The sequence below is a fragment of the Silurus meridionalis genome, chromosome 18, assembly GCF_014805685.1.
Source record: "Silurus meridionalis isolate SWU-2019-XX chromosome 18, ASM1480568v1, whole genome shotgun sequence".
Classification (NCBI taxonomy): Eukaryota; Metazoa; Chordata; class Actinopteri; order Siluriformes; family Siluridae; genus Silurus; species Silurus meridionalis.
Window position 1 is genome coordinate 8,585,204 of NC_060901.1, and position 18,213 is coordinate 8,603,416.

General features: G+C 36.5%; 1 protein-coding gene across 1 annotated transcript; it reads left to right on the forward strand.

Moving 5' to 3' along the window:
- Positions 1-518: 518 nt before the first annotated feature.
- wif1 (wnt inhibitory factor 1) lies at positions 519-11,971 on the forward strand. The gene is made up of 10 exons (XM_046872554.1): positions 519-798; positions 975-1,117; positions 3,540-3,648; positions 3,775-3,915; positions 5,563-5,658; positions 6,473-6,568; positions 6,813-6,908; positions 9,189-9,284; positions 10,283-10,378; positions 11,223-11,971. The coding sequence occupies exons 1-10, from the start codon at positions 657-659 to the stop codon at positions 11,351-11,353; spliced, it is 1,146 nt and encodes a 381-aa protein (XP_046728510.1). The 5' UTR covers positions 519-656; the 3' UTR covers positions 11,354-11,971.
- Positions 11,972-18,213: the final 6,242 nt, after the last annotated feature.

Below are 18,213 nucleotides of genomic sequence, written 5' to 3' on the forward strand. Positions count from 1 at the left end.
GTACGAATTGAAAAGTGACATGTCGATATCGATACAATAAAAATATATTTTAAATTGCTCATACCTACTAAATCTACTCGTATTAGGTAACACATCTACCTATAATATATACTGTATAAGCTCCGCCCACTTCTGATCTGAAGCCGCTGTCCTGAACTTGCTGTGACGTTTTGCTTCTGCAGTTCAGCAATTAGACGTGTTTAAAAAAAAACAAAAAAAAAAAACAAAACAAAAAAAGGCAATTTCTTCTGTTATATTTTCGCTTTGAAGAAATCGAAAAAAAAACTTGTATTGCCTGTAGTTTAGTTCTGGAGTGTTAGAAGAAAATACAAATAACTGTCCTTTTTTAATTTTTGCAAATTCTCTTTTTAATATAAAAAAGAAATGACCGGAAGGTACACAAACCGGATTATAATTTACAAAATTTGAAACAAAACTTGAGTTGTAGAAGATTGTCCAAGTTTCAGCGCGGTGTCGCGACATCTAGTGGTCAGAGCAGGTAATTTCAGCGGCGGATTGTATTTAAAGCACTAGAGCGCCCGGACATTTCATTCCCTAAACCGCACGCGCACTGAAGAGCCACTGAATGCTTAGGATTGAATAAAGAAGATCCATATTATACAAATCACAGGGCGCAATCAGGAGTACTGTGCACCATGGCTTTAGTAAATCTTATGCTTGAGCTGTGTTTTAAGTCTTACTTTCTCCTAGTTTTTAGGAGTTTGTTAGTCGGAGCTGCCCCTGAGCATGGAAGTCTGTACATGTGGATTGATGCCAGGCAAGCACGGATATTATTAGGTAAATACAAAAAGCATCTATGATGCCAGATTTGAGATGGGAACTCCCTAGGGAATCCTATCTGCAAATGTATTTGTGTAATCAGTGGGTAATCAGTTGAACTGCTCGCATGTCTGTTTGTAAATGTAAACTGTTTCATGATTTTAGTTGCTTGATTGATTTTTTTTTTAAACCAGGTTTCGAGGAGGATATTTTAATTGTGTCCGAGGGTAAAATGGCCCCGTTCACCCACGACTTCAGGAAAGCTCAGCAGCGCATGCCTGCCATCCCTGTTCAGATCCACCACGTGAACTTCACCTGGCAAGTAACTGATAATCAGGTAAACAATCCAGCTCAAATTTACACCTTGGAAATACTGCACTTTTTCTTTAAACTCCTTATTATCGCTGTTTTATTAAAAAAAAAAAACTACTAAACATTGCTCAAAAGTCATTGCAATGAAAAATTACATCGATGTCTTACATCAAGCCAATGGAAATCACTGACAAATTATGTAGAAGAAAAAAAAACATTGAAAAGTTTTCCATTGTGCTTTATAATTGAGACGTTATTGATAATAAAGCTGTAATAAGCTACATAGAAACTGCATTGTCCTTGTTACAATATCATCTCTCTGGTTGAGAACCAAAATTTTAGTTTTTCAAATCTAACCCTAGATTGTAATTTTTTTTTACTGTCACATATACATCTGTCAGTGTTTGAGGTCTCAGTGCATTCAAGCTGCTGGATCATGGAATCAAAGCGTACGCCTGCTTTATCCACCCCTGCAGGCACGTGTCCCAAACATCCAGACCATCCGCACTCTTATGCTTGAGCATCTGTTTCCTTTTAGGTTTACATTGTACATTTATTAATTTGGCAGATGCTTTTATACATATGGCTAGATTCTGGACATCTGGCAGCATGGTGATACCGAGGTTCGAATTCAACACCTTCCTGTCAGTTGTCCAGAATTCGAACTGCTGTGTCAACACAAGTTTTAACAACAGAGATCGTTCAGAATCAGTTTTAATGTTGTTGATGTATGCAGTTGTGGTCACTGGATTCAAATGAATAAATACAAATAAATTCATTATTATTGACATTTTACTTTATAAATTTTTTTTTTAAAAATTCTGGTGCCAAACCTGGTGCCAGGTTTGGATATATTTCTAGCAAGGAGATTATCCAGAGCATTTTTGAACCAAGATCGTTTGTGAAGGTGTACCAAATGTTTCTGTAGTGTACTCATTACATTTACGCCAATGCTACATGATCACGTGCTCATTTATACGTCTTGGACGGTTACTAGAGGAAGTGGCTCATGAGTATATGTACTAAGTTTATGAATTATTAAGTGAAAGGTGACGCAAGGTGAATATGCACATTAGATATCACTAGTATAGGATAGCACTTTTTTAACCAGAATATTTAGATCTAACATGGGGTTTCAGCTCTAGGATTTTTGGTTCATATCTGAGATATATTAGGTTAGTCTCTGTCTGGATTTTTACGTGTTGTCATTGTTTTGTAGATTTTCTGAGTTTCCATCTTCAAACCCACGTGTGTCCCACTTTTCAAACACGGATGTGAATGAGTGTGCACTTGTATATATACATGGTGCCCTTTGATGAATTGGCACCATATAAAAGGGTGTATTCTTTCCTTGCATCCACTGTGTGTTAAGGATAGGCTTTGGGAAGTGTAAGTCTAGCCACATTGTAGACTGTTTTCTGTGGAACATTGAATAATGAACAAATAGATGAAACAACATTTCTTCAAACTTAAATTTTTTCATCAACCAGATGATTTAAATAATAAACACAAGTTTCTGAATAAAAGATGTTAACCTGCAGGAAAATCCACCAAATAAGATGTTATGAAAAAAAGAAAAAAAAAAGTTAGATCAGTGCTCTTGCTTAACAAATGACATACTCATGGACCTTGAGATCATAATCCACAAATGGCATTTTGCCTCAATGAAAAAGAGAGAGATGGAGTTAAAGAGGGAGAGATAGACGTGCACCGAACAAGAGTAAAAGCGAGACTGTTCTCTTTTTCCTTGGCTCTGTTACTCCATACTTCAAAGCCCACCACTGAGGCTTAAGAACAAAGAACTTGGGCATAAAAGGCTGGCGGCGAGAGTTATCTGTGTTGGTTATTACTATTCAGCTGAAGGATTAGCAAAGTTCTCCACACAGCCTGTGTATTTTCCCTTCTTCAAACACCACCATGCTCTATCTAAAATAGATAGGAAGAAGAGGGAGACAGAAAAAAATGGCAATTTTTTGCTTTCATCTTCTTTAGGGACATTGTGTGTGGTGTGGTGTATGGTATGTATGTGTGTGTGTGTGTGTGTGTGTGTGTGTGTGTGTGTGTGTGTGTGTTTTGCCATGCCATCACAGCCTCTTTGACAAGTGTGTAATTTTCAAAGCTTTGAGGACATTATTTAGAGAGCAAAGCCTCATTCACATTGGAGCAAATAAACCAATTCACATTGACACACAGGAAAAAAAGAGGGTGCATTCACTGCTTGTAGATATATGTGCTCTTCTGTTGTGATGACTTACACAGCACAATAAAATGTACAAATCCGTAACCTCTCTTTTCAATCGTGCTTTCTTTGGCCAAGTTGTCTTTTTTATTTTAAGTGCCTTGCTTTAGCACAAGGACAGCAGAGACCCACGCTTCAGTGGCAGCGTTCAAAAACTGTTGTTTTGTGAAAAGGGAAGAGAAAAAAAACATTTCTTATTCCCCTGCAGGAGGATTACTTTTATGAGTTCCAGAGTCTGCGTTCATTTGACAAGGACATCATGGATGACCCAATCGTCAATGTTCCTCTCTTAGGCTCTGTCCCACATACAACTTCTGGTAAAAAATAATTTGCTGTTATACATATATAACTAAATATCTTAGTTAGGAATATCTTTAGCTTGTAGCACATACAGATTTTTTCAAAGCCACAATAAAATATAATTTGTGTGTTTGTTTATTCAGTGATTCAGGTAGGCTTTCCGTGCCGAGGCGAGCAAGATGGTGTGGCAGCATTCGAGGTCACCATTCTGGTAATGGACAGGGGTGGAAACATCGTTCTCAGGACTCCACACAATGCCATTTTCTTTAAGACCTGCCAGAAAGGTTAGCTCATTCACACTTCCCCTTTTGAATTTATTATAGAAAAGAATTGAAGGCCTATGTTAAATTGTGACATATACAAGCACATACAGCTGATGTAAATGTTCTCACATAGGATTGTAGAATTCTTAAATCTGATCAGTCTGATTTGCTGATTAATTTCCTATAACAGTGATGCTAATATTAGAATGAATGCATTTCTATAAAATATTCTTGTTTCTATAGTAAGAGCTGGTTCAGATGAGACTGTATGGAAGATGTTACACATAATTCAAGCCTAAAAAGTAAAATAAAATAAATAATATAATAATTAATTATAATAAAATAAATAATAAATAAAATGGAATGTGCCATTAATAGAAAATAATAATCTTTATTAGTTGCAGATTTTTTTTTCCTTTTTATAGTCCTAGTTTTATTCCTATTCACAGGAATAATAAAAAAAAAATCTTTATTTCCTGATCAAAGGTCTTTTAATTGGTGTAAAATTAGCTCTACCTGGTTTTCTTTATGAGCACTTTCTTTCTATCTAGAGAATACACAAAGCTGGGTAAGTCCAATGGCCTTGGATGCCAAAGCACAGCCTGTGCTCTCTGTCTGATGATGGACAACTAATGTTGTGGTTTGTGGTCAGACCTCAGTATAAACAGTCAGCGGATCTTTTCGTGTCAAAATGCAGATAATCTCAGCACAGCACAAGCGTGGTTTGCATTAATAAAAAGAAAGTGCATGTATTTAAAGAATTATCTTGCAGCACATGAAATGTCCCTGATGCTAAACTTAAGAACTGATGAAAAAGAGAGAAGTAGAGATGTGATTTGGGTCCCACTGCGTTTCACACACAAAGACCATGGCTGGCCCATGATGTCATGTGAAATCTGCCAGCTGCAGCCCATGACCCCCCCGGCACACACACCTAGTGTTGCATTCCTTACACACCCTCCTCCACACACACTCCACAGATCAAATGGTCCATCTGGCTGAGGTCTCTCTGTGGGGAGGAAGCAGCACGTTTGCCAGTGACAGCTGAAGGTGGCTTAATGATCAAAACACAGGAAAATTCACCGCTGTCGTTCTGAGCTGGGATTCTGCCACGACTGTGGCCGGAGGCTAGGCCATAACTGGACTCAGACAGGATTTGTTTCTCAAAAAGATGAGACAAATATTCCATATGTGTTTTATTTCTGTAGCAGAGGAATGAAAGCTGGTGCCAGGTTCCCCTTAGGGCAGCTGGTCAGCTGTTGCAAATATTCCAGACACCGCTACTGCTTGTAGAAAGAAAGGAAATTGTTTTTAAAACATGTCTGGAAGCTACACTCGTTTCCATGGAATGAGCCTTTAATGTGACTAGAACACATGGCTTTGAGAAACAGCTTGCAGAACTAGGACACGATCCGTGCTAAACCGCAGCAGGCCAGATTTAAAGGGCTAGATTTGAAATGGCATTTTTGACAGACTTGATGACATTGTGGTTTCACCTCAAAGCCTTTGCATTTCACTTTTCCTTTTCAAGTACTGATGTTCGCTTCCTTTGAAGGCATGTGTGTGAATGAATTCAGTTGCCTGTGTAGGACCCTTAAAGCGATGGAGGAAAAAAGCAGAGAGCGAAGAGCCCTTACCATCTCTTTATTCTTCCCTCTTCCTCTGAAGCGAAGTGTCCTGGCGGCTGTAGGAATGGAGGCTACTGCAGCGAGAGGCACGTCTGTGAATGCCAGGACGGTTTCTATGGCACACATTGTGAAAAAGGTAAAAGCCTGCAATTCCACAATTAATGTCTTTAAAACCGAAGTATATATAGTATATAGATGTGGATTACACCTGGCCACCATACACCAAAGTCCAAACAGCTTATACAGATTACAAAGAATGCTTAGAAATGTACATAAATATTCATATGTTTCCCATATTAACATGGCAGTACCATGTGTTTCTCATTAGTTTGCAGCTTCAAAAAGAGTCTTCAATTCGCTTTCTGTCCCTTTGAAACACCTGAAACTCAGCTTCGCTATACTTTTTCAGACAAGTGATATGTGCATTGAATGTAAACTATTTCCATTTGCTTTGAAACTGTTGATTCATTTCAGCAGTCACTTTACTACATTGAAATCTATAAAACAGATAGAGGCACTGTCTACACCACTGATAGATTCTATAATATAACTAATTTATATATTTAATATTGAACATATATAATTTTTTAAACAGAGTCTGGAATTGAATGGGTTTAATCCATCCATTGAAAACAAGAAGGCAGAAAAATGATGCACAAATAATGAAATGGAATGAAAATTTTATTCCATAAATCTTGACTGATACGGTCAATATTATACTAGTTTCTGAATCCCTCTTCTGCACTGCACCCATCACCCTGAAGTGCCCTCAGTATATTCCTCTGAAGAAACCCTATTCAGAACAATCACAATGGTGCCAAGTAAAAGTTCTTTATATTAAGAGAGCAATGATTTGTCCCTTGAACCCTCAGTCAACCCTTTTTCATGTTATGGAATAGATTTTTTGGTAAAATACATGACAATGATATCCACTTGTTTTTGTCTCCCAGCCTTATGTTCACCAAGATGCCTGAACGGAGGCATGTGCATGAGTCCAGGGGTGTGTATTTGTCCTCTCGGCTACCATGGAGCCAGCTGTGATAGAGGTATAAAAGATTATCACCTTAAATCATATGTACATAGACTTTTAATTGCTTACTTTATAATTCCGTTGGTGCGTACACTATCAGATTAAATGGTAATAAACTATACAATTCCTTTAGTTATAAAAGATGTATCTCCTAAGAGTACCACCCCAGTGACAAGGAAAAGTACAGTTTTTTATGTTTTTGTTGTTGTTGAGACACACAGAAGCATCCTATAGATACAATCCTCTTGTTTGGTTTGCAGCAAACTGCAGCACTACATGTTTGAACGGTGGAACTTGTTTCCATCCTGGAAAATGTATTTGCCCTACAGGATTTGAAGGTGTCCGCTGTGAAATGTGTGAGTACAATCAAAGCTCCTGTTAATCATCTGTTAATAAGATTTTTGTACCTAAATTTGTAATGTTGTCACAAGCATTGCTTAGGCCTCTATTTCATTATGACTGCTGTGATCTCTATAATTATCATTCATCCTCTAACATGCTAAAAAAGATCAAAATAAGCACTGCTCAATTGTTAATACTGCTTTTTACATTTTTTTTATATTGCCTTATGTAAAATATGTAGATATGTTTATTATTCGATACTGCTGTACTTGAAAACAGCATTTGACCTTAATTTCGATGCACAATTTTGAACCCCGATTGGCTTAGAACGGGTTATTGCCTGGTTTAGATCTTGATGGACAACTACCAGATTGTTACAGTTAAAAGAGAAAAGAACACTGGGAGTTCCAAATGCTTTTTTTGCTCTTTTTTGCTCTTTTTCACTGTTGTATATAAACACAGTTATCAGACAATCTAGACAGATTCATTAGAGCAGCTAAAAGAGGTGGAGAGACCTTCTGGCTGCTGAATCAGATCTAGATGTAATTTAAAGGATATGCACCTGCAGTTCATCTGGTGGATGATGTTTTTCTTTCAAATCTCTGGAGAGTACATCAGAAACCAGGGATATTCATATTAATGATATAAAATATGATAACATATGTAAAGAATTGTAATTATACATTACAATTTAAATTAGATACAGTAATTGCAACTAATGCAAATAATGCTCGTCATGTTCCACTGTGTGATGGGAAGCAAAGGGGAAAGCCCTTGCATTTGTTACTCAGTCATAATGTTCACATTACCACACATTGTTTCCAGAGACACCCCCCAAATAAACTTGCTAACTGAAGTGTGTTCTCACACTAATGCCAAATGGGCTAGCACCTACATGAGCAAACGTGACATCATTTAACAATGTAAAATGAATCCTAAATTCCAGCCCATGAGCTCAGTGTTGTGCTGCTAATTGTTAGAATTAATTTAATTCTAACCCAATTGATAGGATAAATAAACGGAATACATTTTTCTTAGACAACACTTTTGCTTTTAACAGCTTCTTTTATAATTAGGATGTAAAATGGCTATGATATTTGCTTACAATCCATTTTACATCAAATCCAACAGTGTTGTCTAATGCTTTAGATTAGACATGAAGAATTTAAGGAGCTAACATGGTCATTTTGTCAAATGTGCTTAGATTGAAATAGGGACTTAAACATGGTATACACACATACATAGTCTGCCTCCTTTCTGTACACTTTGCTTCACCCTTTCTGTTTCATCTTTCCTTTCCTGTCATCCTGCCTTAACCTCCCTTCCCCGTCCCCCATTCGGCTCAGAGACAGAGACAGGATGTTTTCACACTATTAATCATTTCCATTCAGCTCTGTAGTTCATGTACTCCTGTTACTTGATATCTAAGGGGAAATACCATTAAGACGTTAAAGTATATATATATATATATATATATATATATATATATATATATATATATATATATATATATATATATATATATGACACAAATTAAGCTTGGTTCATGAGTATTTCCCTGATTTACCTTTGTGACTGGAATAGCTTCCAAGAATCCAATTTCCCCTTACTTCATGTCAATTACTTTCTACTTTTACATCATGTTGTAGTCTGTTAATTACCTAACAGCTATAAAAAACAAAATTGGTGTAATTATTTCCTTTATAAGAAGCACAATGCACATTTTCCATTACTTAATGGTTTCACATGGAGATCACAAAATCCAGGCTTTTTTTTTAAAAACGTGTTAACTTCAAAAGTTGTAGAGGTTAATATGCTAATAAATACAAAATCACACCTGAATCTTCTATTAATCAATTATTTGCATTTTTCTATGTTACTCAATTTTTTCAATTGTATTAATTTTACAATTACTTAAATTGTTTATCCACTATGTTATACAATAATCAGTATCATGGATGATGTTAACCTGTCATATCAGATTTCATATCACTGGATTTTTTTGTGCTGTAAAATATACTTTTTTTTTATCTTACACTGAACATAACACAGCTTGTGTTAAAACCCCATTTTTGACATTACATTTTGCAAAAAAATTCTCATAAAGAGAATTTTAGTGTCAGATCTGTCTCAGCGAACACTCTCATATCAGTATATCTCATCTTTGCACAAACTACAAAAACAGACCATAGCTCCATCTGAAGCATTTAACTGAAACTATATTGTACTAGTTTACCGTACAGTAGTTATGTCTAAACGTGGCGTGTAATTGTTTTTTTTTTTTTTTCCTGTAGGTAAATGCCACCAGCAATGCAAAAATGGAGGCAAATGTATAGGAAAGAACAAATGCAAGTGCAGCATGGGCTACCATGGAGATCTGTGCTCAAAAGGTTAGAAAATATTGCTTTTGTATTATTCCTTTTAGTGTTTGGCCTAAGTAAATATTTATTAACTCAAGCTTACTTAAGTACAAGTCGAATCAAGCTTGCAGTGTTTCTTATTCAGATAATCATAATCTATTGGCCTACCTACAAATTCTGAACAAATTTGAACAGAATGCAGCAGCAAGCTCTTTCACCCAAAACCCTGACAAATGACCAGATTTCTCCTGTACACTAGCAGCACTTCAATGACTTTCTGTTCCATAACATTGAGGACAATTTAATGCCCTTTTTTCAATGTATTTATTGATTTGTTTGTTTGGGAACCTTCTCACACATCTTGTTGCTCATAACTGAATATGCTGCCTAAGGAATTCTAAGATTATCCTTGGATTACTTTTTGTTGCAAGAGCAAAACACAAAAAAAAAAGAATGAAACCGATTTTAGTGTAGTGCATTTTATAAACAATAGACCTTAACGCCAGGTACTGATGTACTGTAGGGTGAGGAGGCCTGGGGTGCAGTCAGCCTTCCACTTAAACCCAGAGGTGTTCAATGGAGTTAGAGCTAGTTTAGATCATTTCAGCTTTTAGCATTTAGATGTTTATTTTGTATTATATATATATATATATATATATATATATATATATATATATATATATATATATATATATATATATATATATAGTCCTAGTATTAAATCGGTCCTTGGTGTTATTTTCTAATAGACTTTTTTCTATTAGACTATTTATTCTCTTTATTTAAATTCTTTAATTTATCCTTAAAATGTATGATACCTAGTTATTATATTATAATTAAGATATGCGTGCACACACACAAATATTGATTTATGAACAGCTGGTGGTCTATGGGCTTGCAGAGATTATGAACAGCAACATTTCCTGAACAGTAATACTTCCCCCTCTAAATCCTAAGGCTAAACATTGTGTCTATTTATGCTGTGTGTGTGTGTGTGTGTGTGTGTGTGTGTGTGTGTGTGTATACAGCTGTCTGCGAGCCCAGCTGTGGAGCACACGGGACCTGTGTGGAGCCCAACAGGTGTCAGTGCCAGGAGGGTTGGCACGGACGTCACTGTAATAAGAGTGAGTGAGGAACCTGATCACAGCACAAATTGTTCACTCTAAAACCCCTCAGTCCTAAAGCCACTTTCCCAAGCCTCAGCTACTGACTACATGCTGTAAACACATGAGCACTTTTAATCTAAGGTAACTCTAGAGACTGCGCCGGTGTTTCCGGAGGCTCAAGTGAAAATGAGAGTGGTATGTTGGGTACGACTAGCTCCATGCTGTAGCTTTGTTTTACACAACCTTTTAACAGTGTAGGAAAGGGTTCATATTACAGGCTTAATGTAACTGCTAGCCTCTGTTGCCTTTACCCCACATATGGTTCAAGGCATTATAGGACGTATAGCTGGTTATTTATAGACATTTTTCTATTATTATTTTTCATCTAAAAATCATGCCTGTTATGAAAAAGATATATATAAATGTAACGTTTTACGAAGGTTCTTTGCACATCAACACAATCAGATGTAACAAGTTTATTTGTAACAAGTTGTTTTAACAATATGTAAGGAAACAGTTATTTAATAAGTACTTTTAAATTGCAATTAAGTTTTGACAACATGTAAATTGTAAATCGCTGCTAAAATGACTGCAGTTGGACTACATTCTGTGCATGTGTGTTTTCAGCACATAGCTTCTCAGTTCCGCCTCTTTTTCTTACAAGGTTTCTCACAGGTTGCTCGGCAGAGTGTGAAGCCTCATCAAAGTGGAAATTGCTATTCACTTGATAGGGCTATAAAAATGACAAATGGCTTAACATTCTTGCAGTTAATGACTAATTACCTAAAATAAGCACAGACTAAAAGCTAAGATTTCTTTCATTATCAAGCATCGTGCTCATTGTCTATCTTTATTCTTCCAGGATATCGCGGGGGATTGCCATTCCCCAACCGCCAAACAAACCCCAGGCCCAAGTCCCACAGCACGTCAGAGAAAGAAACAAAGGAGGCTGCCAACAATAACCGCCCATCAGAGAGCAACTATGTAGTTTAAGGTTTGGCTGTCCTTTACGACCGCCTTTGTCCATGACCCAGCCTCTTCAGGGAGGCTCATCCTCATCACTCTTCATGAGAACCTCCCATCTCAGACTGCTGCTTCCAGCAGAACCAGACTTTTGTATTTTTGTACACCATATTCTCTTTCAGAACTCCTTTGATCGAGTATCTCTCAGCCCTGACAGACTCTCCTTCTGTGCTGCAGCCACGGCAAGGGAGTGCCTCTGCTGAAAATGTGGACATGAATCACAGGGAGTACAGTACATTATAGGCCAGAAGTTCTTTTGTGTGGGTATGACTTGACTGACGATGGTAATTACTGTGTTCAGCTCATATGCATGGATTGGCTAGTCTGTCTGTTTCTCTTTATCACTCTCTCTCTCTTCTATATAGAGACAATGAACAGACTGTTACACACCATCTGTTATGTTCCCTTCTCCTGTGTATTCTGCAGTGTATATGCCATATGAAATGGAAATATTTAGATCTTAAGACAAAGTAGTATAGTCAATATGTATTATTTTTATATAACAAGCAGATAAGATGTTAGGTATACAAAAGCAATTAATAATGAAATACCACTCAATAAAAAAAACTGTTCATTTATGTTCTGAAATGTGTATTATTCTTCAAGCAAACAATTTAGCTCTGTCTATGACACCATTCAGAAACTTGTTTAACTCTTGGGTTATTAACGCCAGTCTTGGAGATTGGATTTTTTCATGTTACAAAGAATCTGGAATTTTTTGCTGATAAGAAATAATGGGGCACGTGTACTATATTCGAAGACTTGCATCCAGATATTGAAATAAATTCAGGCTTTTTTTGCCTTTTACAAATTTAGCAGTCACATCCTAATAAAACAATTGAATACATGCATACATTATTTGTATTACAGATATGCATTATTTCAATTAATTATAGTTTATTTTGAATTGGGCCAATAAAACCTAGCTCAGTCATATCCAAAGAATGCATACTTCATTAAAATGTTACACTGTTTGACTCAGTCTATAATGGCCATACAACCCCAGAATAATAATTATAGATTATTGAGATTATAGATTATATTCAACTATAATCTCAAGCAATTTACATCCTTATCCTTTTATAACCCAATATGAATCTGCTTTGAATTTCATATCTTTAAAATTAATTTTGTATCTTTTATTTGATAGATTAATAAACTTCAATAAGCAAAGAGGTACACTACATTAAGTGTCATGTATACATTTTAACAACCACTTTTAAATTAGAGGTTCACATTACTTAATAGGCATTTGCAGTCAAGTGAGCATAGATTCTGGCCCTACATTTTATATTTGTGTTAAACAAAATTGTAAGGTTACCCAACAATGTGCCAAAATTTACTTATCAGTCTTAGTTAGGAGTATAATTTGAAGCACAAGCCTGCTGTTTTGTGTAAGGCTGTGTCATCTGAAAAGAATTTCCATGTTCAAATACCAGCCCAATAAAAGTGGCTAACTCCAACCACCTGCGATTGGTAATGAGTACATACACACACACACACACACACACACACACACACACACACACGCACCAGTCCAGAGCTCTGATTCACTCTGCCATCCACCCTTATCTAATGCCCATACCGATCAGTTATACACATCCAAACCAGAAACCTACATACTTCCTGTACCTTCAATCCTACATGTGCTGTGTAAGTTAACTAAAAAAACAAGTGCAGGATCATTGCATTATTTTGAGTGACATAAAAAGCCAAACTTTTCCACCAGACACAAATATATACACTAAGACACTTCACAAATTACACCAATCAACCCCAGTTTAGACATGGGGGGCTGTGGTCACTCATCCATGCTTCCCTTAGGTCAGACTAAGACCAAAATGTGTTCAGAGACCATAGGGGAAAATAAACAGTCAGTGGGGTGATTATTTGTGCTACTTTGTGGCACGCAGCAGCTCAGCCCATCACAATTGGCCTCTCGCACTGAGCTGAGCAGCAGCAGGTCAACTTTTCCTTAATAACTAACAAAAACAAGCTGTGGAATTTCAGCAATGCACCCACTACATGGGACAGTAGTAACACTGGACACGGAGTCTACATGATATAAGTTTCCTCTCAACATCTGGGTATCCTGCATGACGCAGGTGCAGTCTGAGCTTGTCAGTAGTTATTCTGTTAGTTTGCTATTAGAACGGGTTGCTTTAGGGTTTTTTGGATGGTTAATGATTCTGCACTTCTCAAAAGCTTCTACTTGGAAACATTTGAAAAAAAGGAAACGTTAAAGAACCTCAAACAGACAAACTGAAGGATCCATAGGGGCAACCTTTGTTTTTACAGAAAGACAGAAATAATCTTGACAATGCTTCTGACTGTTGGGAAAGACCTAGACATTTGTAGAGATTACAAATATTGGACTAAGTAGACAGTTTTTATCCGAATGCTACAAACTTTCTTTGTAAATACTAATTTGTGTAAACTACTTCCCTCAGACAATATTCAATTCTCAGAGTTACAGTTCAGTCAAGGGTTTTGGATAAAACATAAAAAAAAGAGAAAATAATACAGAAAACCACACTTCCTGATTCCAGCCACAAATGGATTCCACAAAATCTTACACAAAACAAGAGATGAATTTATTCAACAAAAGACAGTTTGTGCTATGAGCTAACTAAGAAGAGAAGTTGAAAAAAGCACCAGAAAAAAAGATCACATCTTCCTGACTACAGAAAACATAATCCCATAAAAAAAAAATAGTACTCTTTTTCTTACAGGACTTCCTCACTACAATGAACAGTCACCTCTGTGGCTAGTTCAAGGTCGAAGGAATGTTGAATTCTAGCACAGACCAGGGTATTGTAGTTTGGACTAGGGTTAGGGTTAGAGAAGCTGTGGAACACACACAGCACTGTGTAAGGAGTATAAAATATTCAGCATCTTCAAGGTCTTTCCAGACAATAGATTTACATTACATATAGAGACTCAGTTATTCTTCTCAGTTACAGCTTCCCTATAAGAGTGCAGATCATCTTAAACTAGCATTTTGCAGAAATTTGAGCCAAAAAACAAAAGTGTTTTAAATGCTTGTAACAATATTGTGTTAAAATAGAACTAGTGTATTTATATATTTAGTCTAAAAATATGACAAATCTGGCATGTCATTCATTTTTGCTCATTTTAATAAGGGCCGTAATTTATTCTCGAGTTGACTTAATGCAGACTTTTAAAATTCGTGACTAATGTGCCATAAATGCAGAAGTGTGATATAGAAAACCCTGCAATTAGCTCCAGTATCTACAGTGATGCAAAAAGTCATCTGACAAAAGGAGAAATGAAACTAAAAGCTGTGTTCTGTCATAGGATTTTAATCCTTGTGTCTGCCCTGTGCTTCATGACTTATTCCCAGGATCACCTGTGTTCAGAATGAACTACTTGTCAGGCAAGTAGAAGAAAAGATTCTTATTACTTACCTTACCTTCTTAATAACTTTCTTATTACCACCATTGTCATTGCATGCGTGTGAAAAAAAAAAGCTAATTTGAGTGTGAGACAATAATTTATTTTATATTAATGACTGTCATCCTCCCAGTCCAATACTGTAACATACTCCTGTGAGGGTTCGAGCCAAAGCAGATTTTCTTTAAGCCTCTTGGGGCAGTGTGCATGTATGAGTGTGCATATGTGTGTGTGTGTCAAAAATTTAAATCATCCTCTTGACATTCAGGAGAAAGGCAGAATCAACAAAAGCAGACTCATTGAGCCACTGTGCCGCAAGGCTCCCACTGGAGTCGCAGTGAGAGAGACACACAGAGACATCAAAGACTGGGTTGGAGAATAGATGGCCTAATCCAAGAGATCAGCACTGTCCCCATTCAAGCAGCCAAAAAATACAGAGAAAAGGTAGGATAATGGAGAGACACACCACTGCTATTACACACGCATGATAATCACAAAATAAGAAGAGCATAATGACCAGATGTACAGATGATTTCAGAAAATGATCGTCCCTTTAAAAAAAAAAACTTATTAATAAAGGGTGAATGAAAAACCATGATTATATTACATGAGAACATTTTTCTTCAATTAAATTCAATGTAATTTATTTTTATTGTGAAATAACAATGGCAACACATCAACCACTGAACAAGGAAGCAGGTGACATTTCAAGAGGGACACCATAAAACAAGCAGAAGAGCACATGCAGGGGAAAAATTGACTGAATTTTATGCTTGGATTCCACTAAAAAGGGCACAGAGAGGAGGTTAAATGCAGAGCTCCACAACCTCTTGGTGGGAAGGCCAAAAGCCCCCACTGCTTTGCTCTGGAGCTGCCAAGTAAGATCAGAGGGAAACCTGCTGTGCCGACATCACACAACACAACTCTCGAGCACAATGGAAAATATGCTTCAGATTAAAGTTGGTCAAATTAGAAAGGGGGAATTAAAAAGCAAGGGTGGAGATGAAACAAATCGAAAGCGAAAAAAAAAAGCAACATAAAAGTGAATCCAGATTTGTGCTGGACAAACCCTGCAGACAGACTGAGCTACCTTAGGGTGTGTTCATAAGGACAAAGAAAATGAAAATAAAAGTTTTTTGGAATACAGCAGTGAGCTGATTTTGAATTGATTGAGCCATTAAAGATTGTGCTGGAGGGAGGCTAAGGAGTGTTAGTGAATAATATACAGATTATCTGCCAAAGACATTAGTCACAAAAGTCACTAAATCCCTGGAAGCCCATTTATACCAGCTGGGTTAATCCCTTAAAAAATGCAAGCGAAGGTATTAGCATTCTTGTTGTCCTATCTGCTGTTAACAGTAGCTTAGTTAGTTTCAAATTAGACCACCAAGAGTTATAAGAAAAATACAGCCAGAGGTATGAACATGCAAAGTATGGGTTGAATACATTTCAGCTCAGACTGCAGATTCACTGAGCCTAGAGGTGACAGTCCTGTCAGTGATGTACAGAATGAAATGACCATGAAGTTATTGTTTACACCAACAGTGACTGAAAAGGAGCACAAGAAAGACTATAAGACAGAAATAGAATAGCAGGTGTGAAAACTTGTATTGAAAACGTTCTTGATATATCTCCCCCCCCCCCTAAAATGCCTTTGTTGAAGAATAAAATAATATTAATTCCAAACTGAAGTTTGTAAAAATAAGAATTCCAAATCTTTTTAGCTCATTCATTGGGATGTTACTTGTAAACCTCTATGATGGTTAAAGGCTCCTTTATATGTTTCCACACAGAAGATTTTATAAGAAAAGGTTTGTATTGTGTCATGTCCAAGACAAAGAAATTAAACATTCAGTAACATTTCAGAAATAAGTACTATTAAGTAAAGTACTATTAAGAGAGTGGCAGCCCAGTGGTTACTAATCGGAAACTCGAGGAACCTTCTGTGCTTCAGGGGCGCTATATCATGGCTGCCCCTGACCTCTGACCTCCGCTTAAGATATACAAAGAAAGAATTTCACTATAATGTATATGTGAGAAGTAAAAAAAAAAAAAAACATTTAAGTGTATTGTATTGCTCTGATGTATAAAGATAAGAATGTGTATTGAACACAATGTTTTGCAAGAACATGGACAACAGTGTGGTCTGTACTATCTAAGCAAGTGTGTAATGGTGTGGGATGCAAGGTTATACTGTGGAAATGAACACTAGTGTGTGTGTGCTGGCCTTGTGCACATTAGCTGGAGTGAACGTGTAAGTACACAGGATGCTCTCTCGCTCTCTTTCTTTCTTCCACAATGTGCTGCCACTTGAGAGACAAAACCACGAAGATCAAAGCCTTACTCTCATCCCACAAGAATTTCTAAGTGCCCCATCCTCCTCAAAAACACCATCCAGCCTGGAATTTTAAGTGGATTTTATCTTTTAGGAACCTCCAGAAAAGGGTTTTGAGTAGAACGGATGTCTCATTGTGACCCTTTAAACAAACAAGGACCACACTCAGACTTAGGAGTTCTCTCTTTCCCGTTCACACAGACACACCATTTTAAACAGACAGTCTGATTTGTTCTGTCTCTCCAATAGAAGAAGGTAAGTAGTCATACACAAGACTGTTCTTTAGTGCAGGGAATGTGCACACGCCTTCCTGAAATGACACTAATATGATCAGGAAATACTTTTACACATACCGTGGCTTGAAATGTGTTATATTTGGGGTGGTTACGCCCCCGTGTGGACAAAACGGAAGTGAATCAAGTAATTAGCATTTTGCATTTTCCACCCAAAGCTAAGTATGGCTAAGACTTGTGTCCTAATAAAAGCACTGCTTTTATCAGTGGGATTAGGAATTAGTGAAGCCCACTACAAAGCCCTGGAGTAAAAATACATTTTCAATATACAATTTATTCAAAATACAAATTATTCTAGGTAGAAATGAGCATAAAGAGAAATGAGTGGCTCCAACTTGGTATTCTCAGGAACATGGCAATGACTGACCATTAAAAAATAATATATAATTAATATATATATTTAATTATAAGTTTAAAGTTAAGTTCAAATTTGCATTTATGGTTCAGAAACATCAGAATCCCTATCAAATCCATTGCAAAAAGATATGTACAGAGCAATCAGATGATGATAATGGAATAAGATTGCTCACAAAATAAGCTCGGGGCAAATCAAGGAAATTTGTGGATGGAATTTGCTTTCTGAATTCACTTTCTAATTCATAAATACATTTCATTTATAAACAGACAACTGGACTGAGTTACAGGAATATTGTGTAAAAAATAATAATAAAATGAAGTCGTGTAGTAAATGTGGATGAGGGGCATAACACTTGTATTTATATATTAAAAAAATCCAACAAGTAACAACAAAAAAAAAAAATGCAAAAAAAAAAATTTATATTTGTTAT